The sequence below is a fragment of the Balaenoptera borealis genome (genome assembly GCF_965194805.1).
Source record: "Balaenoptera borealis genome assembly, chromosome: 10".
NCBI classification, from domain to species: Eukaryota; Metazoa; Chordata; class Mammalia; order Artiodactyla; family Balaenopteridae; genus Balaenoptera; species Balaenoptera borealis.
Genome location: NC_138874.1, coordinates 91,752,340 through 91,773,861, shown reverse-complemented (window position 1 = coordinate 91,773,861; position 21,522 = coordinate 91,752,340). Strand labels below are relative to the sequence as shown.

General features: G+C 39.9%; 1 protein-coding gene across 5 annotated transcripts in view; it reads left to right on the top strand.

Annotated features, from left to right (window-relative positions):
* The first annotated feature begins 227 nt into the window (after positions 1 to 227).
* FBXW4 (F-box and WD repeat domain containing 4) overlaps positions 228 to 21,522 on the top strand; it is an 88,016-nt gene continuing 66,721 nt past the window's right edge. The window contains exon 1 of one of the 5 annotated variants that reach the window (XM_082408324.1): positions 228 to 8,622. In XM_082408324.1, the coding sequence (XP_082264450.1) occupies positions 7,643 to 8,622 (980 nt within the window). In that variant the 5' untranslated portion in view covers positions 228 to 7,642. The remainder of the gene's footprint in view (positions 8,623 to 21,522) is intronic. The other 4 variants (XM_082408323.1, XM_082408322.1, XM_082408321.1 and 1 more) reach the window with 4 other exon arrangements.

The window sequence follows — 21,522 nt, the reverse complement described above, 5'->3', positions numbered from 1 at the left end:
AAAGGGGGAAAAGCACATTATATAGAGTGTATAATTCTTTAGAAGCAGTGACATAGGTTCTCAAAGGATAACAGTTAAATATGCGTCTAAAGGTCATAATTCTCTTTACTTAGTATGTGTGTGTGTGTGTGTGTGTATATATATATATATATATATATATATATATATATATATATATATACACACATGCTTTTTAAAACTAAAGTAAAAATCCCCCAATTAAATAAGACCTATCTTTATTCCAGTCACATCCAAACTTTTGTTTATATTTAACAACTGAACACAACCCACCATCAGTTCAAAATAATGTAATTGAATGATATTCCAGAAAAGTTGTCTTTTGTGTTTTTCACATTTTTAACAGGACCCCAAACCTAGGACAAGATAAATAAATTATATACTGTGGTTTCAGTCAGTGTAATGAATGTCTCAAATGAAAAAATTTACCTGAAGTTAGGCATTCTTTAATAGTAATAATTATAGAACAGAAATAAGAATTTTATATTTGACATGATACTTTCTTCCAGAAGAACTGAAGATGCTTAAGAGAATTTTTTTTTCTAGAACTTATCATTCTTTTCTTGAAAAAGAACTCATATTTGTATATATTTTATCTCAGTGGTAACTTTATTTTTATGTATGTATGTATGTATTTAAAGAAATTCCCAGATAATCATGAAAATTTCACAAGATTTTGTAGTTCCCTTCATTTTCAAATTTTATATCTTCCATCATCTGTTGCCAAATGACTCACTGTCCTGACTGACAGAGATCAGAAAAATCACAAATTCTGATAGCACATAAATTATCTTAGATCCTAATGCTGATGGCGTGCTCTACATTTTGTTCAAAAACTCTTTGAACACCACCTATTCACATAAGAAGGCTATCTCATACTAACTAATGATAACATTACTTAACTGGGAAATCTAGAAATCTGCTTTTTTATCCCTACAGTTACATTTTATATTTCTGTCTTGCCCACCCCCTTACCTTACTTGCCATATGGTCCTTCAATTTTGTGTACATATGTGTATAACTTATATACACAAATTGGTGCTTGGAAATGTCTGTTTCTCACAGTTGTAAAGTCAGGACAGTATCTTAGAATGACATCTTACCCTTTGGAAAATGAATCTTTCTAGTATAGCTGTAAATTTGGATAACTAGAAATCTTAAGTAGTAGTTTAATTTTTGTTGGAGATGATTTATGGGACATTATTTTTACTTTTTTCTTTTGCATTTGGGATGACAGGATAGGGTTTCATAATATTGCAAATCTCTGTAACTTGGTAAACACACTGCCTTCATGTGCATTACAAGTTTTGCAAAGATTTTCTGTAAAAAGTCACAGAAGGCTAAAATAAACTTTTTAAAAAACCTTTATTTTGTATAATATATTTAGATTTACAGAAAAATTGTGATGCCCGAACAGAGAGTCCTTATACACTACCATTATCAACATTTTACATCAGTATTGTGCATTTGTAATGATTAATGGACCAACCAGATTTCCTTAGTTTTTACCTAGTGTCCTTTCTCTTTTCTACTCTAGGATACCACATTACATTTATTTGTCATGTCCCTTTTGGTTCCTCTTGGCTGTGACAATTTCTCAGACTTTCCTTGTTTTTGATGATCTTGACATTTTTGAGGAGGACCGGTCAGGTAATTTTGTAGACCATCCTTCAATTTGGATTTGTCTGATGTTTTTCTCATTAGACTGGGATTATGGCTTTTGGGGAGGACGACCACAGAGGTAAAGTACCATTTTCATCACAGTATATCAAGGGTACCTACTATCAATGTGACTTACCACTGTTGATGTTGAACAGGTGTTGATCGCCTGGCTGAAATAGTGTTTGTCAGCCTTCTCCACTGTAAAGTTACTCTTTCCTCCTCTTTCCATGTTGTATTCTTTGGAAGGAAGTCACCACATGCAGTCCTCTTAGGAATGTGTGTGTGTGCGTGTGTGTGTGTGCGTGTGTGTGTGTGGGGGTAGTTATGCTCCACCTCCATGAAGGTGAAGTATAACAAATTATTTGGAATTCTTCTGTGTGGGAGATTTGTAAAATGAACTTTAAAAAATATTAAAATTAATTAGCTTAATTAAATTATATTGAATTAAATTATTTCTTACATTTAGGTGTAAACACCTCTTAGGTTTTTTCTTTAAAGAAAAAACTGATTATGGGGACTTCCCTAGTGGTCCAATGGTTAAGACTCCATGCTCCCAATGCGGGGGGCCCGGGTTCGATCCCTGGTCAGGGAACTAGATCCCGCATGTCGCAACTAAGAGTCCACATGCTGCAACTAAAGCTCCTGCATGCTGCAATGAAAGATCCTGCACACTGTAGTGAAGATCCCACACGCGGCAACGAAGATCCTGCGTGCCGCAACTAAGACCCGGCTCAGCGAAATAAATAAATAAATAAATAAATAAGCAAATAAATAAATAAAATTTTTTTTAAAAAAAGAACTTAAAAAAAACCTGATTATCTATAAATGGTACAGATGAACCGGTTTGCAAGGCAGAAATAGAGACACAGATGTAGAGAACAAATGTACGGACACCAAGGGGGGAAAGCGGGTGGTGGTGGGATGAATTGGGAGATTGGGATTGACATATATACACTAATATGTATAAAATAGATAACTAATAAGAACCTGCTTTATAAAAAAATAAATTCAAAAAAAGAAAAGAAAAACTGATTATCTATGTAATATATGCTCATTGCAGAACATTTAGAAAATGCAGAAAAGTGTAAAGCAACAGCAGAACTTCCCATAACTCCACCTCTCATCAGCATCCATTTCTAGCATCTGGACATATTTCCTTCTAGTCTTTTCTGCATAAAGTAACTATTTTTAAGCAATACTTTAAATTGTTTCATATGAAATAAAAATATTTTATCTTTGAATATGACAAAGACAGTGGATTCACAGAAAAACAGAGCAGATCTTGGTTGTGTTTCCAACAGGATTTCAGAATATAAACTACCAACCTGATAATTTCTGAAAACAACACTTTAGACTTGATCCTTCTATTTATGAGATCCTCAAATGTTTTTGTATTCATTGTTAGGCCTCTTATTTCTTCTTTCTAATACTCTACTTTGTTCATTATTTTACTATTACATGATACACATTTTAATGGAATAAATAAAGTTTGAAGAAACTTACGTGGCTAGTTAAAAACTCTGGCAATGATCTAGGCTTCAAATCTCCAACCTTCTTGTTGCATGGTGTGTTTGGATGCATGACAACTCTATTCTTCTTTTTGAGAGACTTTATTGATTTTGTAAAGGTGATACATGCTTATTAAAAAAAAATCAAGCAATACAGAAAAGTACAAAGTAAAATCCCAAAATTCCATTACCTAGAAATAACCATTATTAACATCATTCTACAAAGTCTCACTTTGAATATATATAGGTAGGGACAAATTTACAAAAAAGGCTCATAATACATACCATACACACATTGTTACTTAAATTTAACATAAGAAATTGAAGCTGAAGCGAAATGAAGGAATTACTAAACTTTAGTTATATGTTCTTTTGCAAGATATATTAGTTCCTACAATCCTTTTAAAGTTTTGCAAGAAGATTATGAAAAGCATAAGAGGCTGTAGGTTCTACATGGTTAACCCTTAAAAAGTAATTGAGACATGCAGGATCTACTTTTGTTTAGAAGCAGCTTTTATTTAGATACCAGACCTGCCTGATGGTCAGAAGTAAAGTATATTACTAGGTGTGTCTATATTAGTTGTAAGGGATCCTAGAGGACCTTGAATTCAATGCCTTATTCCTATTCCATTTTCTGCTGTGTATGGTGAAGGCACAGTTCAGAGTACAAGCTTTGGGGTTAGACTGTCTAGATTTGATACCTGCTCTGCCATTTAGGAAATGTGACCATAGGCCTGTTTCATCTTCTGCAAAAAATGGGTTAATAGTATCTTCCTTATGTGGTTGTTGATATGAATAAATGAGACAATACATGGAAGGCTCTTATGATAGTTCCTGAAATATAGTAAGTGCTCAATAAATATAAGCTATTATTATTATAAAGGAATAATGGTGTCTGAGCCAATGTATGACATTGAAAATTGTCATTCATAAAATAATCTCACTCTCTCTCATTCATCTCAGAATAATTCCCCTACTAAATCTGCCTTTAAAGGCTGGGGCCCTGAGGGTTTATCTAAGGGGCATGTGGGTGCAGGAGTACTGGATGTGGGAACACGCTCCTATCTGAGATTGTCACCTGTTTATAAGAATGGATGGAACACACAATTCTAGCCTTTTCACAATCTTAAACATATATTATACATTACCTATAACAATAATCACTACTATGCATGTCAGTTACATGGACATACACAAAGAACTTTCTATCTGTACTTAAAAATTCTCTCTAAAAGTAAACTAATATTAGTATTTCTAAATTCCCAGTGTGAAATTCATATTGTCTCATATATCATACAGCATAGGGAATATAGGCAATATTTTATAATAACTTTATTTTTTTTTGAAAGTTTTTTTTTTTAATTTAATTTTATTTATTTTTGGCTGCGTTGGGTCCTCCTTGCTGCGCGCGAGCTTTCTCTAGTTGCGGCGAGCGGGGGCTACTCCTGGTTGCAGTGTGCGGGCTTCTCACTGTGGTGGCTTCTCTTGTTGGGGAGCCCGGGCTCTAGGGTCATGGGCTTCAGTAGTTGTGGCACGTCGGCTTAGTTGCTCTGCGGCATGTGGGATCTTCCCGGACCAGGGCTCGAACCTGTGTTCCCTGCACTGGCAGGCGGATTCTTAACCACTGTGCCACCAGGGAAGTTCTATAATAACTTTAAGTGGAATATAATCTATAAAAATATTGAATCACTACGCTGTACGTCTAAAACTAATATTGTAAATCAACTATACTTCGATGAAAAAAAAGAAAAAAATTCATATTGAGTCTTAACGTTTTAAAATATTATGAATTCTATGTTTTTGGCATTCTAAGTTAAAAGTAGTCCAATGTTTTCAGTTTACTTATTAGTATGCAAATTTTAAAAATTTAAAATAAAATGCCTTATAAAAACAAGGTAAATTTCACCCCCCTCCCCATATTATTTCACTATGATTGGTTCCTGGATTTGAACTTCAAGGGAGTTGATGACTTTTCTGAAAGATGTTCTTAAGTCCAGTGTACTCTTTCTATTTTCTTTTCTGGCTATTAACATATCTATTTTCTTTGATAATAAAACACTATTCAGGTTCTCCATGAAGATATGCATTTACTTTTGTTACAAATCATCTTTTCAGCCCCAGCTGATTTTTTATCCTTTTTTTTTTTTTTTTTTTTTTTGGCTATTCCATGAGGCTTGTGGGATCTTAGTTCCCCAACCAGGGATCAAACCCAGGCCCTTGGCAGTGAAAGCATGGAGTCCTAACCACTGGACCGCCAGGGAATTCCCATCCAGCTGGTTTTTTTAAATAACCTGTCTCCAAAAAGAATTTTAAAAGTGCTTTTTGTGATGTAGTTTTTTCCAAGTTTGGTTTAAACCCCACATTGGATTTGTTTTGTTTTGTTTTGTGGGGGAGGGAGGGTTGATGAAGAATTCTAGCTGCTTCTCTGAGCTGAGACTAAACTGTAGGTTTTTTTTTTTTTTTTTTAAGCTCAGGAATTTAGGGATACACATCACCACCAAATAATAGAATATATGCCAATTTTCCATTTTGGCTTTGCCTTTCCGCCTAGTGAGTACTTTGGCTTATTTTGTAAATCAGTAAACCATAAATTCTAGCTTAAACAGTTCACTTGATCTCTAGTTTGGGTGTGAAAGAGGGTGATTTGATAATTTTAAATGATGGTTTAATTTCTCCAACAATGAGGGCAACATGGGGTAAAGAATAAGTTGCATTTGTGTGATTGTGGATTTTAATACTGACTTGATTTATGTTGGGTTAATTAAATAATTTTCTGTGCCTTCAAGTCTTCCACTAAAAACTAGGTACAATGTGGCTGAACTACTTAGTTTTACTCTGTGTAAAGGAACGGTTAAAAAATAGTCAAACAGTAAGAAATTACAAACGTGTTTAACACAAATATGAACACAAAATGTAGGAACCATATGCTATATTCATCTCTCTCTTCCTTTCAGAGTGGCTCACAGTACACAACTGTAGCAAAACCAATAAGTGTTGAGTTGATGATATTACCTCAATACTCAGCATTCCTACCTCAACAGCCTTCTAACAGTATGAAATCAGTAGATTTCTTTATAATGATTTCTAAGAGATGGTCTAAATTCTTTAGTTGTACTGAAATGTGTCAAATATTGCTTTTAATAAGTAAACCACTGGCTGGGGTTTGGAAATCTTTTTCTACACAAAGCCTTTGTTGTACCTTTTTTTTTTTTTTCTTCCTTTTGTAGGGTATTTTTTGTAAAAGGATTTGACCTGTAACTATTATTGAGAATTTTCTTAGAGGAGTTCAAAGCATTTTACAGGGATCATCTCATTTATCCCTCGAAAGTAAGGCAGAGGCATTATCTCCACTACAGACTGAGAACACTAAAAGGCCAAGATAGGTGGGGTTTTTTGTTGTTGTTTTGCTAAGATCAAAAAGTAATTCTAGGGCAAAGCCAGATTCCGGTCTGACCTTGTTACATGATGCTTCTGCAGTGACATAATGCAATGTCGTTGCTCTCCTAAGTCTCTCCTTGCCTATGCTAGGTGTTGAATAATTTCCAGAGTCGATTTCTCATTCATTCTTGCTTCTGAAAATGGATCTTAAGATGTAAATACAAAATAAAACCCTCAAATCCTTACTGTTAGGATTTCGGGTACAGGATACAGACAGGGATAGGCATATTCCTCCCCCACTTCCCAATCTTACTGCCTCCCCCAATGTTATCCAGTAGAAAAAATAATGTGGGCCACAAATTCAAGTCACATGTATAATTTTAACCTTTCTAGCAGTTACATTAAAGTATATTTAGGCCAATGTATCAAAAATCTTATCACTTCAACATGTAATTAATATAAAACTATTAATAAGATAGTTCATTCTTTTTCTTTTCTAAGTCTTCAAAATCTGGTGGGTTTTTCACACTTACAGCACACCTCGATTTGGACTAGTCACATTTCCAATGCCCCAAAGCCATGTGTCACTAGAGGGGCCTGTGCAGGACAGCATGTCTAGACTTCAGTAGATTCATCTAAGCTCTAGCTTCAAACTGGTGGCCTTGTGAATGGAATGGGTGGTGTGGGAAAGGGCTCCTGGATGACCTTGGAGAATCCACTTGCCGTTGCGTGGTGACTAATAGCTTTACCACTTGCTGATACATGACTGGGGAGTTATGGATTCAGGATCTAGAGGATTGCAACCTCCCAAAACGTCTAAAATGCCAGCTCATTGCTAGGACTGTGGTTTACACCCCGTGTGAGAACCCGGCCTACTTCTAGGGATGCAGTTCGTGGGGCCCTGGTACGTGGCCTTTGGAAAGCAGTCATCAGCCGAAGTAGAGGAGGGCTACCGGAGAGGGAAGGCCACCCAAGTGGGTGCTTCTTGAGGGCAGGGGCTAGAACTAAGCGCTTCTTGAATGCCGAAGCTCCTCTTGGCGGCCTTAGACAGGCGCTCGGCGGGCCTCGCATGCTAGATGAACGCAAGCTGCGCTTCCTGCACACGCTCCGGGCGGCCCGGGGCATGGGAGGGGGCTTCTCCCCGGTCTCGGCCCGCACCCCAAAGCCGCTCCACGGCCGCGGGTGTGAGGGGCGGGCCCAGGCCTCGGCCCGCGCCGCCCCATGTGACCCGGTCCGACATGGTGTCGCCTCCTCCTGGGGCGGCGGCGGCGGCGGCGGCGGCGGTGGCGGCGGCTCGGGCTTGGCTCCGCGTCGGGCCGGCTCCGCGGCCGCTCATGGGCAGCCAGGGCGGCTTAGGGCCCCCCGGGGACGGCGGGCCCGGCGAGGGCGAGGGCGAGAGCGGGGAGACGCGGAAACTGCAGGAAGGGAGAGCCGCGAGGGGAAAGCGGAGGAAAGGGAAGGGGAAGGGGAAAGCAGGAGCAGGGCAAGGCGGAAGAGGAAGCGGGGCGGAAGGGAAGCCGCAGCCGCCACAGGCGAAGGAGGCAGCGGGGCTGGGGGCCGAGGCGGGAGAGAGGGCAGGCCTGGGAAAGGTACGAGAGGGAGGCGGAAGCGTAGAGGAAGGGGCGAGAAGGATCTTCAGGGGAGATGAGGGGAGCGCAGGGGCGCGGAAGGAGGCCAAAGGAAGAGATGATGGGAAGAAAGAGGAGTGGAGGGTCAGACCTGGACAGCGGGAGGAGGCCAGGCCGGCGAGAGCACAGGGACGAGGGGCTCAGGCTTGGGGCCGCCTCGCTGGGACAGGGGCGGCCATGGCGGCGGCGGCGGCTGAGGAAGAGGCGGGAGCCCGGGAGCCTGCCGGCCGCCCCGCCGCGGGGCCCGCGCTGCTGCGCCTGCCGGAGGAGCTGCTGCTGCTCATCTGTTCCTACCTGGACATGCAGGCCCTCGGCCGCCTGGCTCAGGTGTGCCGCTGGCTGCGGCGCTTCACCAACTGCGACCTGCTCTGGCGCCGGATAGCCCGGGCCTCGCTCAACTCCGGCTTCACGCGTCTCGGCACCGACCTGTAAGCGCCCGCTCGCCCACCCGCTCCCCGCCCCGGGCCGGCCCGCGTCCCGGGAAAGGGCGGGGCGCCGCGGCCTGGTCGGCCTGGGGCTGTGTCGCCCCCCGAATTCCGAGGCCCGGACCCGGCCTCCGCCGATCCCTCCCCGAGCACCCTGCTCCTCTCAGAGGCCCCCATCCGAGGAGGCCTCCCAACAGCATCCCTCAGTCAGCACCCTCCCCGTGGGCGGCTCCTCACAATTAGCCATCTTAAGCACTCCCTTCAGCTTTTAATTGTGTCTTTTCGCAGACGTTGACCGCCTGGGTTCCTCAGCTCCAGAGGAGCCCGGCTGGTCTGTGGCTTTAGAGGCCTCCTCCCGTCCAGGTGTAGGACCCATATCCACTATGTGGCCTTTCAGGACGTTTTTGTGGACATTCACCCTCTCACCCCCTTCCAAGGGTTGTTAGGCTTCAGGGCGTGGATAAAATAGAATATGGAGAAAAGGGTTCACACCCCAAAAGAAGGCCCTTGGTCCAAGTGTCAACCATAGTTTATGACTTGATGGAGGCAGAATGACACAAAAAAGGGTGCCTGCTTATGGCAGGGGGTTGGATGAGTACAGTTAAGACTGTACACGAAGGCATGGTATTGTAATTTGGCCTGTACTTGGTAGGATCTGAGACCTGTGAATGAAAAACTTAACCACGTAAGCAGTTAATAGGGAGGGGGAAAAAAAAGTGTGGAATTGGGGGAGTAAAAGCTTTCATATTGCACCCAACTCCATCCAATTTGGGTTAAAAAAGAAAAAAGGTAGTTCTAATACAGTATAGCAATATTAAAGAAAGTTGGTTTAAAACATAAAAAGCTATAATACCACCACCTCTAGATAACTATTCAGTTTTAAAAATTACTTTTCATTTGCACACTTCTTCTTCCTCCTCTTAGTTGCTATCCTACTGATCCTAACAGAATAGGTACATAATAAATGTTTGTGGGCTGTACCATGAGATTAAAAACATTCCTCTAATATTAGACTTTCAGGTTGTATGCAGCTTTTTGCTATCATAGATAACAAGGAAATGAATAATTTAATGCACTTTTTGGTAACAGCTTTATTGAGATATGTCACATACTGTATAATACATATGTCTTTTTGAATTGGTTCCTTAGGCTAAATTCTCAATATTGGCATTACTGGATCAAAGGTTATGGTTTGTAAAAAGGTGTTGTACCAAGTTACAGTGACAATAGCAACAAATTATTAAGCCAATTTCATGTAAGAATTTAAAAAATCTTTGCTATGTTAGTGGACATATAATGGTATCTCAAAATTTTGTTATTTTGCATTCCTTTACCACTGACCAGCATAAATATTTTCCCCTGTGTTTGTTTCACCTGTGAGATTGTCTTTTCCTAGTCTTTGCGCATTTATTATTGGGGTCCTGAAGTTACTCTTATAAAGGATTCCAATTCTTGTGGGTCATAGATATTAGGCTCTAGTATGTCATCTTTGATGCAAATATTATATTTTTCCCAGTTTGTTCTTTTTACTTCACTGTTTTTAGCCTATAGAAGTTGTACATTTAAATATATCAGAATCTGTCAGTTTTTATGTGATTTTTAAATCTCCCCCTCCCCCCGCCACAAACTGAGAAATTTATGATTTCTCCACAGACCTGATAAGTCTTCTCTGATATTCTGCTGGTCTTCCTAAAATTTGATTTTTAAAAATAGTTAACACTTTCATTAATATCACTTTTGTTTTGGTATAAGGGGTGAGTTCAACCTTCTTTTTTTCTAAACAGCTACCTAGTTACCACTACACTTTTTGTTAAATAATTCTTGTCTTTCCCTTTAGAAAGACAAAAACATTTTTAGAAAGCTTACTTTGCCAGATATTAAGTTTATATAGCTATGTGTATATACAGTCACACATACATACATATTATATATGTATATATATTGGATCTATATCTGAACTCTCCATTTTGTTCCACTGATGTATTTTTCCATTTCCATTCTATTTTAAATATTGCTGCTTTTGACAGAGTCTAATATCTGTTAGGTTTAGATTATCCTTGTTGGATTTGTATGTATGTGATGTCTTCACTCTCACTCAACGCCCCAGCAAAAAAAAAAAAAAAATTCTATGCCTTTTCAAAAGTTTCTGTGGTTTTCACTATAAAGTTTCTACATGTCTGTTGTTACACTTATTCCTAAGTATTCCTAAATATGCTATTCATTTTGTTTTTATTGCGAATGCAATCTCTTTTTCAGTATGTTTTCCAGCTGGGTATTATTAATGATGTCCAGGATTGCTACAATCTTTTGGAAATTTTGAACCTGATATTTTGTTTAACTTTTATTATTTCTAGTACAATTTTGTTGTTGATGATAATGATTCTTTGGGATTTTGGGGGCATGCAAGTCTTATTACCTTCATTTTTTGTAAGAAAAACTCTTTCAAAGAACATGTCAGTTGACCTAGAAGAGCAGTTGTCTAAAATGCCCGAAACCCAAGTCAGCCATGGCAAAATTTGGCTTTCTTGTTTATAGAGATTGAATGAACAAATGAAAGAATTTATGTTTATTTTTCTTTCCTTTTCAAATGCTCTAAAAGAGAGATAATGTGAATGAGTGTGCACTCTGTAAGTAATAATAACAAAATGAAAATGGGTTTATAGTATAAAGTGCTTTGAGACTGCCAAGTGATTTGGCTTTATTATTTATTAGCCATGTGTGTTTTGATTTCTTGCCTATGTCCTAGGATGTGGTATCTCCAACTTTCTAGGGAAGTTGTTTTACCCCAGCACTTGATAAAGAGCAGGGTCACTGCTCGCGTTTTCTGAGTTGAGGGGAAAAGCTATGCGTGTTACAGCAGGTGGAGAGAATGTTTACCAGTGTGGTCTGTTTTTGGACAGCTGCAGAGATGTGATAAGCCACCAAGAGAGGTGAGGTGGTTGTCATCCCTGGAGGGAGATGGCACGTACCCCAGCTCTCTTAGGGCATCAGGGAGCTTGGGCCCAAAGTTCAATGAAAGTACGGCTGCTTGGATAGTGGCAGGGCTGTAGTTCATATTTTGGGCTAATTAACTGCACACTGGACAGTAGGATAAGTTTTTATAAGCACAACACAAAACTGCATTTTATCAGAAGCCACACAACTTCACTGCCCCGGAGTTTTATCATCTATAAACAATGGGAATAACATATCCAGTAAAATGAGGCTTAAATGTTGTGATGTGTAAGTGATAGCACAGTGTTCAGCACATGGTAGGCACTCAATAAATTGGTGTAAAATGGAACACTTTAATTGCTTGGCTTCTCCTCTAGTCAGTCTATATAGCAAAAGTGAAGATGGTTTGACTTGGAGATGCTGCCTAAAGACAGGAGGTGGGGGAAAACACACACACACACTGCTTAGTTTCTCTCACCTGTCCTGAATGTTTTTGGAAACATGACAGCAGAACCTGTGGGCTTTAGGGTCTGCACTCCCTGCCGAAGAGCCTCATGAATTCTCAGAAACACAAAGTAAGGTTTACTGACCTTCCGGCCCAGGGCAAGTCCCATTCAGTTTGGCTGTTCCTAACTGATCATAGCTTTGTTGAGTAAGATGAACTGCTTTGGTTCCTTGTGATTTGTTAATGGTCTATACTTGTGCTTGAAGGCATTTTGGCCACTTTAAAACCACAAACAAATAATTTGCTTCCCTTTAGGCCTCTTGCCCAAACAGTGAACACTGGTAGGTATCCTGAACTTCTTTTTTAAGTGGACACAAAGACAGCTTGAGTCAGTCATCTGGTTTAAAATCAGTTTTATTTGAAAGTTTTATGAAGCCTGGGGGAATAGAAATATCTTTAATATAAAAATCAAGGAAATGTTTCATATAGCAATCTTTTAAGTTTTTCCTGAACAGTAGGGGCAAAACTAAGCTAGTTCAGTCTTCAAGAACAAAACAGTGAAATTTAACTCCGTCAGTTTATAATGTAGGCTAAATGTAAGAAGTTAGAAAGTATGAGAGGTGGAAGAGCAAAGGTGCTATTTTTAAATTCTGATACTGTAAAATTAACAAGAGCAAAGAATGGAAAGAAAAAAGTATATCTATGTATGTAAATCTATTTTTAAAAATACTTTTGCAGTCTTATATTAAATACTTTTGCCAGTCTTGATCTTCTTCCTCCTAAATTAAGTCCTGTATGTTTTCAAACTTGAATTTTATTTCAAATATCCTTTGAGCATTACCTGGGTGCTCTCTTGCATTTGCCTGTGATAGATTTGCCTAGAATTAACAATAGGTGTTTAGGGAGTCAGGCTCTGAGGTGTTTGCCCTGGCATGTACATTCATTCCTCAGCCAGGGTCTAGTAGGCTTGGAGCTCTTTGAGGCCAGGGGAATGGGGTATCTATTTCAGTGATGATTAACGTCCAGAGTGGTGAGATGGACACAGATAAGCAGAGTGTGTTTGTTTGTTTTAAAATGATTGCACCTAAGAGCATTTTTTTGACCCAGAAAGCATAAAGTTTCCTAACTCTGAACAGAGAAGGCATTGCTCACTGGTTACTTTTAGGGCCTAAACAGTGATTTTCAGAAAACAATTAGCAACTTAAAGTAGCTTTGGCTCTCTCCTTCACCTTTCTGCCTTACCTAGGAAGCAGTCACTTACTTGTTCTCTGGTTCATTGAAAGGTTTCTTATATGGATGTATTTATCTTCAACTGTTTTGGAAAGGCCTTATTTTTAATGGTTTTGTGAGTTAATAAAAGTGAGTTCAGTTTACATGTTTAAAATAAATGAAACAATACACCTGTGGAAGCAGGAAATGGTCTAGTACAGTCAGTACCTCCAAATGCAAACTGGAGGAATGCAAGAGGCCTTTTCCTCCAAGACTGTGAGAATATGGAAGCTGCTTATATCCTTTTCAGTCTTGTAAAACTTGAATAGTAGGGGATGAATTTCCTAGCTTTCAAGGCAGAATCATGGAGAAATCCAAAGTCCTCATAATCTACAAGATAAACAATTTATTTTGAATGAAACCTCTGAAAATACTTCAATACTCTCAGTTTTCTTAGTTTCAGTTTTCTGTGTCTAGCCATTTCACCTTAGGTAGAGATTGTGCTTGAGCTGCTTGAAATCAAACTGGCAGTGAGGTTACTGATGAAGCATACACATTTTTTAAAAAATTATTTTTGAGTGTTTTACATAGAAAAGAATTACCTTTGTGTGACAACTTAACCTTAACTCTGGATTGACTCTGGCATTGGATTAGTTTCTGGTCCTAACTCATAACCATGGAATAGGGAGACTTTCAGGTAGACTCTTCTTGAGACCAAGCTCCAATAAATTTTGAAAATTTAAGACGAGATTGACTGTTTGGAAAAATGAGGAAAAAGTTGAGTTTTGAATTTCCAGTGAAAATTGACATGCCCCCTACTCTGATCTACAGAAACAGATTTTTGATAAACTCCAGAATTTATCTCAGGTGTGTCAACCATCAGATGAGGTTGAGAATCCAAAGATTTGGTTTATCCTTGAGGAAAGTCCTTTCTATTCAGCAATCTTGCCCAGATTTGAACAGCTTTCAGATGGAACTCCAGGTGTAATCAGTAGAAGCAAGATGGTTGTGCTAATTAAGAATATGTTTATGAATCTTGAATCATGTAAAGGCTTGAACTGTATCTAAAACTGACTATGAGACTATCTGGAGAAAGAATTTATCTCTTGTTAGAGGTTTGGCTCCTTTGTCTCAACTTTGAGTTAGTTCTTCGTTATATCCAAATTGTCCACATTGCCCTCCCTGGGAGTCTGGGCCACCCAATGGGCCTTTGTGCCTGCCCCTCTTTAGCCGACAATTAATTGCCAGTACATTCTTTCTTCTTCTCCTTCTTTTTTGGTATTTGACATGAGCTCAAATTGTTGAGAAAGGTGACAACTGTGAAATGAAGACAGGGCTTGGAGACACCTTAAAAAATACATGCAAAGGCCACTAAATGACAAGAGCAGACTGCCAGGCTCTTTCAAAACATCACCACGTCTGTTGACTTTCCATTCCTTGTTCGCAGCACAAAATTGGAGGTCAAAGAATCATAGGAGTTAGAGATGGAAAAGACATTTGGGGTCAGCCAGTTCATGCCTCCGCCTCCTCCTGCCCCTGATTCCAAATCATTCCTTACATTATATTTTCTCCCCCAGCCCTTGTACAGTTTTCACAGTCTTCACTCGACCCCGGCTGTCACCTTTGGGGAATGATGCTGGAGGCTCTGTCCAGTTTCTCCTCGGCAAAGAGAGATACTGCCTGTGCCCCCAATTGACATTCATGAACTTCTTTGTTGGTGGTCTCAGCTGAGAGGCTGAAGGCTAACTGGAAGTCTCTCTGCTGCCTGGCAAGGGGGTTTTCTAGACAGAACTGAGATGCATTTAGTGTATGATGATGTTGGGAAAGGGGAAAAGGGCCGGGGTACAGTGCAACCAGTGCAATTTGTTCCTAGGCTTTTCTCTAGGAAGGCTTTTGACCTGAAAGGAGGTGTGTGTGTGTGTGTGTGTGTGTGTGTGTGTGTGTGTGTGTTTGTGCACGCTCACATGCGGAATATGGCATTGGGGAGGTGGACAGAGACAAGGAAATTACCTTGAATAGGAGTTTGGTAAGAACCCTAACTTGGATATTGGTGGGTTAAACAAACAAATAAAAAATGCTAGTCCTGTGAAGTAGTAGATGATTGTTTTAAGAAGTACATGTTAGGGGGACTTCCCTGGTGGCCCAGTGGTTATGAATCCGCCTGCCAATGCAGGGGACACGGGTTCGAGCCCTGGTCTGGGAAGATCGCACATGCTGCGGAGCAGCTAAGCCCGTGCGCCACAACTACTGAGCCTGCATGCCATAACTACTGAAGCCCTCATGCCTAAAGCCAGTGCTCCGCAACAAGAGAAGCCAGTGAAATGAGAAGCCCAAGCACTGCAACAAAGAGTAGCCCCTGCTCGCTGCAACTAGAGAAAGCCCGCGCGCAGCAGCGAAGACCCAATGCAGCCAAAAAAAAAAAAGTCCGCATGCTGCAACTAAGGTCTGGTGCAGGCAAAATAAATAAATAAATAAATTAATTAATTAATTAAAAAAAAAAAAGAAGTGCATGTTAGGGAAGAAATAGGTATTAGAAGTTTCAGCTTAGAGTCAAGTTGAGGAGAACAGAAAGGCTGGAGGCAAGTATTTTGGTCTAGGGGACACTGTTGCTTTTGGGGTCTCCCCTTTAAGAAAGTAGAAAAAGAGCTGTCTTATGTTCACTGGCTACATGGTTTGGCAGGGGGAATGGTCATTTTTAGAGGCAGCTTTGGGAGGTTACCCCCAGCTCCCCTTCTTGTTCCAGCAGCTGTTGGGAGCAGTCTGAAGGGGGTATTATATTTCTTCTGGTAACTCTGCCAAGAATGAGAGGAAATCCACAACCTGTGGGCTTTTGGGGGGGATGGGGATGGGGTGGCAGGTGATGGGACAGGGAAATTAAATTGTTTTATAGTAAATATGTTGAGATACTTTTCCTGGAAAGCTGTTTCACTGAAAGGAATGATATTTCCCCTGCTCACTAGCTCTGTAATTGGTACTTTCTCTGTGGAGAAAGGGAAATAGTCCTCTTCCAGTACTTCTTTTTCTTTCTTCCCTGTAGATCCAGCTTTGATCTCCTATGTTTCTTAGAATTTCCTTTAGAAAGTCCACACTGAAAAGGTGAGTCAAGATTCAGATACAGGTGGTGTGTGTGATTAAAAGTGGCCTCCCTCCAGAAGTGAGTTACTAAAGGGGAACCTCTCATTCATCCCTTATCTTCACTATGGTTTGACTTTATTATAATGGCCTAGAAACCGGAGATTTCTGGAGAAACTGGAGTAAAAACTTTCTGGGTGGCGTCTGGTTCATGTTCTCTCCATCTCTTCATCCAGGCTGGAAGGGCACCAGGGATTTTTGAAGCCTGGCCACTTGGGCTGAGAACCTGTTTTGGTGATTAATATGAAACACAGTTGCAAGATTAAAAACAATAAAAAAACAACCCTGAGAAGCAGAGCAGTATAATTAGTCCTCACATTTCAGATGGAGAGCCCAGGGAAAAGTCATTTGGAAGGTATGAGAACAAAATCCACTTCTGAGTCTGTGGTAGTGCCTGATTCATGACTCAGAAGATGGCCTGTTCACAAAAAACAGTGGCATCTTTCTTGCTGTTGTTTATTCTCAGAAAGTGCTACATCAGCCTTTCTGAAAGCTGTATTGTGGGATTCTTGAAAAACTGATTCTGTGATTAAATGAGTGTGGGAAATGCTGTGTTCCACATCCCCTCTCTTGGGGATTCACAATGCCCATTGGTAAATTAAAGGCTCAGAGAAGTCCTGTGCTAGAGAGACCTGTTTAATTTTATTTCAGCATTGTCCAAAATGTTTTGACCATAAAATTCTTTTTTCTCCTGCTTAATATCTCTTAACCCCTTGCAGAATACACACACTGGTCAAGTGCCCTGCAAATATAGAACTTGACCAATAGCAGGAGGAAATGAATGTGAACACGGCCCTAAATCCTCAGCTCACATAAAGAATCAGGGTTATGCCCAGTGCTTCAGAAACTGCTTTGGACAGCTTTGACGTGTGGGTGCCACATTAAGATACTTCATCTGCTCAGATTCCTTCCCTTGAGCCTCTCTAGCATAAGAATTTGGAGGGCTTGGTTGAATTTCTGAAGATGTGGTATACTGTACATTTTTAGGAAGGGCCTTTGGAGCTTGAAGGTAGTGTGTCTAGGCTCCTGAAAATCTATAGGTATTGTTGAAAGTGTGACTTGCCAAAGGGGGAACTGTATTTCTGATAGATACCTAAGCAGTATCTATCAGAATACCTATTATGCTAGGACCACGGTTCTTACCTTTTTGTCTAAGACATATTTTTGTATGGTGTTAGAACTTTTGATAGTACATTAAAGGATTAAAAGATGAATGTCTTTTTTTAAAAAAAGCAGGTTTCAGAAAGTTGAAAAACCTGTGCATTTACTTGTTCACTGTTTGGTATGTTACTGTTTGAGTAGAACTGTTTACTGCCCTGACCTTGTTCTCTTATATCTTTTGAGGTAAAGTTTATATATGTTCCTCTGAACACGCAATCTTTCTCTTTTTCGCAGCAAATTGTGTCATGAGCCATATTGTGGCTCCGTGGTTTGTCTGACAGATAGCTTCATAAAAATGTGGATCTTTGGTTGAATGAAAATAAAGTCTATAAATCATTAAAAATTTTATGGCACACTTGTTCAGGGTTCCTGGTATACCACTGCTCTGCAGCATGCTGGTTGAGATGCACTTTTAGAAGTACTAAGAGTTTTAAGAGTCAACGCTGTGGAATTTATGACTGTATTGGACAAACAAGACATACAGCTGTGAAAAGCTAACAGTGCCTCAGTTTATGGTAGGTTCAGTCTAAGGGTTCACGTGAGAGAGAGAAGAATGTTTGGAGGAGTCAGGGAAGTAGAGGCTTAAACTGGATTTTGAAGAAAAATGGGTGAATTTGACTACTACCCAAAGGGGGAAGCATGCATTTGTCAGGGACAAAGGTAGGCTGGTTCTGGCAATATAGGAGAAGGTATTGGGATGGGAATGAATGTAAAAGAGAGATGGCTTGGCTGGAGTTCAGTTGCAGAGTGTGGAGCCATGGGAGGTGAGGTTGAATTGAGTAAAGGGAGCTGACATTTGGAGGCCTTTCAAGGGAGATGTGGGTTTGCTCCATGCTCTCCTTGCCTTTGGTCCTGTCCTCATGATGGGCATGTTCCCTGTAATCTCACTTCTCCTTGGGTGTTGAGGCTGTTCCCTATTCCCTGGCCAGAAAGATAGGCAGTTTAACACAAAATATGATTTTTCATTGATTTATTTTGAACCTTAATTATAGACCTCTGCTCCTGAGGCCATTGGAGGATTTAGTCTAACACGTGTATAAATGAAGAGTTAGAAGCTTCTTGTCTTGGGCTGTTTAAATACTTGTACATACATTAGAGCCAGATTCTTAGTATTGGTAGCAGAGCTGGTGGGCACAGCCAATATGGGGGGAAATCTGCTTTCTGGTGAGCAAGAAGATCAAAGAAATCGAGACAGTGTTGAGTTAAAACTCCAAGCCCCCAAGCATCATTTTGCATAGCCCTGTCTCCCATCCTTAGCCCACTTCCCCTTGAGATGGCCTTGTTCTACACTTGTGGACAGATACGCTCCTTTACTGAATTCCCAAGGCAGCAGGAACTTATGCTTAATGGAAATCATGTTAGTCACGCAGGTAGGCAGCATTGGCGGTATCAAGGGGAATCAAACTTCAAGATGGGGCAAAGAGGGAAATTGATTTGTGATCCAGGAGGTTTCTGATCTCAGAGACTGTGCAGGTAAAGACCTCTCTAATATACTCACACTTCCCCTCCTTCATCCCCCAGCCATTTTTCTTCAAATTCGGTTTATTTATTTGCTTTTGGTTTGGGGTGTGAGTGAGGAGAGGTGAAATGAAAGGGGACTCTAGATAACTGCCTAGATTAATTTCTGTCCCTCTGGACTCACTGTTGCCAAGATTTTAAGGGGCCTGATAGCTTACCGTGGGTGCATGTTGTGTTGTTTTTGTTTAAAATAGGTCATGCACCCAGGAATGCAGTCAAACTATAATGGTGACTAAGTGCCGGAAAGCTGAGAGGGAGGGGGGCCAAGTGGAAAAATGAGCCTGAGGCAAGAGAAAGAGGGCTGGGAAAATGGAAGTTCCACCAGGCCCACAGGCCAGGTTAGAGATTCCTCCATGCATTAATAGCTGCGCCAGAGGTTTATTTACAGGGCACTAATCATTTTGGGGGGGAGCACCCCCACTTTATACCAATAACTGTTGAAGAAACAGCCAAGCTGAGAGCATTTCAAGGATGGGAGCAAGAGTCCTTATTGAATTCCCAGGGGCACCTACTCCTGTCTTCTCAGGCACTTTGGACTTGTTCTACCAACTCCCTTTGACTAGGTTGTGATAGGTCCCTACAGGGAGGGAGGGATACCTGTCTTCAGAGAGAGGAGTTTTTTTATTCCTTCTGATTTTTCAAGTGTTGAAGCCAATAAGAATATAGATATGATTTGGCCACCAGCTAGGGAAACTAACCATCAGAAAGAACTGAACAAACAAAAGGGATTAAAAAAAAAAAAAAGCTGAGTTGTTAAGCTGCTTTTAACAAAGTGTAACTGTTTCTCAAGTGAAAGCCAAATGGAATGTTTTTAAAAAGTTGAAATTTGATTTGAAAGACCAGAGCCAAATATTTTGATTATGGTGTTGGTTGTGGGAGAGGATGCCTGCACCTGCTGCTTGGTAGCAGCATCTAAAGTTCAACTTTGAAAGTTTCTTGCTTCTGTGATCAGGCCCTCAGGGCAGTGCTTTGACCCTTAGTAAAGTGTCACCAAATGGCAGTTAAGTGACCAGGGAGATGAGAGAAGTATTGTCCTTATCCCAATTCAGGAAATATATTGATTCTTTCTCCCTTGTTTCCTTCCTGCTATGATCCAGAATATTCAATTTTTGGTTTCACCTCCACCTACTAACTTAGACCTAACTCAAGAGGAGAGGTTTAACTATGAACAATCTCCTCTTTTATATCTGGGAGGGACTTGTAGGTAAGATTTGATAGTGGGTCTAATCTTTTTCACTACGAGTTCAATTCTTTTGGTCCATCCTGTTGACTGTCTTTTATGGTCCTTGGTTTTCTAACCATCTAGTAGTGTAGGTCGCTCTCTAGAAATGTGAAACTGGGGACCACATTCTCCCAGTGGAAGAATTCAATAATATATTTTAGCTTTAACATGTGTGTACCCAAATCCTAATCACTCAGCCTGAAAGAGGGCTAATGTTTGACATTAGAAGAACAATTTCTAAGAGTTATAATTAAATTAGTTAGAAGAAAAAGAAATGATTATTAGATTAGCTTTAGTGATGTCACTATTCATTGATATAAACTACTACTATATTTATATTTATGTAAAAATAATTAACCTTTTTCAAGTGATTTATAACTTATCCTGTATTTCATTTTAGTTGTCATTTTAAAACACCATAATTGTATGAAATACTATCCTTATTTCATAGGTGCAGATATGGACAATTAGAGAAGCTAGGTAGCCAGGGTTGTATCATTAATAAGAGGCGGAACTGGGGCCCAGATCCCAGTTTCCTATGTCTGCATTCTGTGTTTTTCTCACAACTTCATTTAATCTATTATTAAATGAAAGTAAATTAAAAGGTTAAAGGTAAATGAAAAGACCAAAGTGTCAGCAATTATGTGATACATATTTTAAAAAATACTTCCTAAACTCCATCTGTTTTTACCTCTTCTGAGCTATTTATGGAGACATAATTTTATGTAGTATCTCCTCACCTTTACCTTTATAAATTTGACTTTGTTTTAAAATTACCATTACTTGTTACAGTAATTTCCAAAATGTTTTGCAGTGCTCACATTTGTCATTTCTAATAGCAGTATGTTCCATTGTGTTAGTATACCGTTTTCCCCCACAGACAGACATCTGGGCTATTTCTAGATTTTAGCTCTAATATACAGCTGCAACTATAAATATCTTTGTAAAAAAATATTTTTCTTTTGAATTATTTCTTTCTGATATAGTGTTGAGAATGCTGGGTCAGAAGCTATCATTTAACTTCTTTTCTTGACAGAATGCCTTTCCGAAAGGCTGTACCAGAGTGCTACCAGCAATATATAAACAAACCCAAATCCTTTTATCAAACCAAAGCTAGTATGTGGTTCTTCCACTTAATAGATGTGAGGTGGTACTTTATATTAATTGTTTTAATGTGCATGTTTGTAAACTATTATTGTTTCGGGATGTTTCTCCAGTGTTTATCATGGGAACTCTGTGTGACTGTTCTTTTTTTTTTTTTTTAAATAAATTTATTTATTTA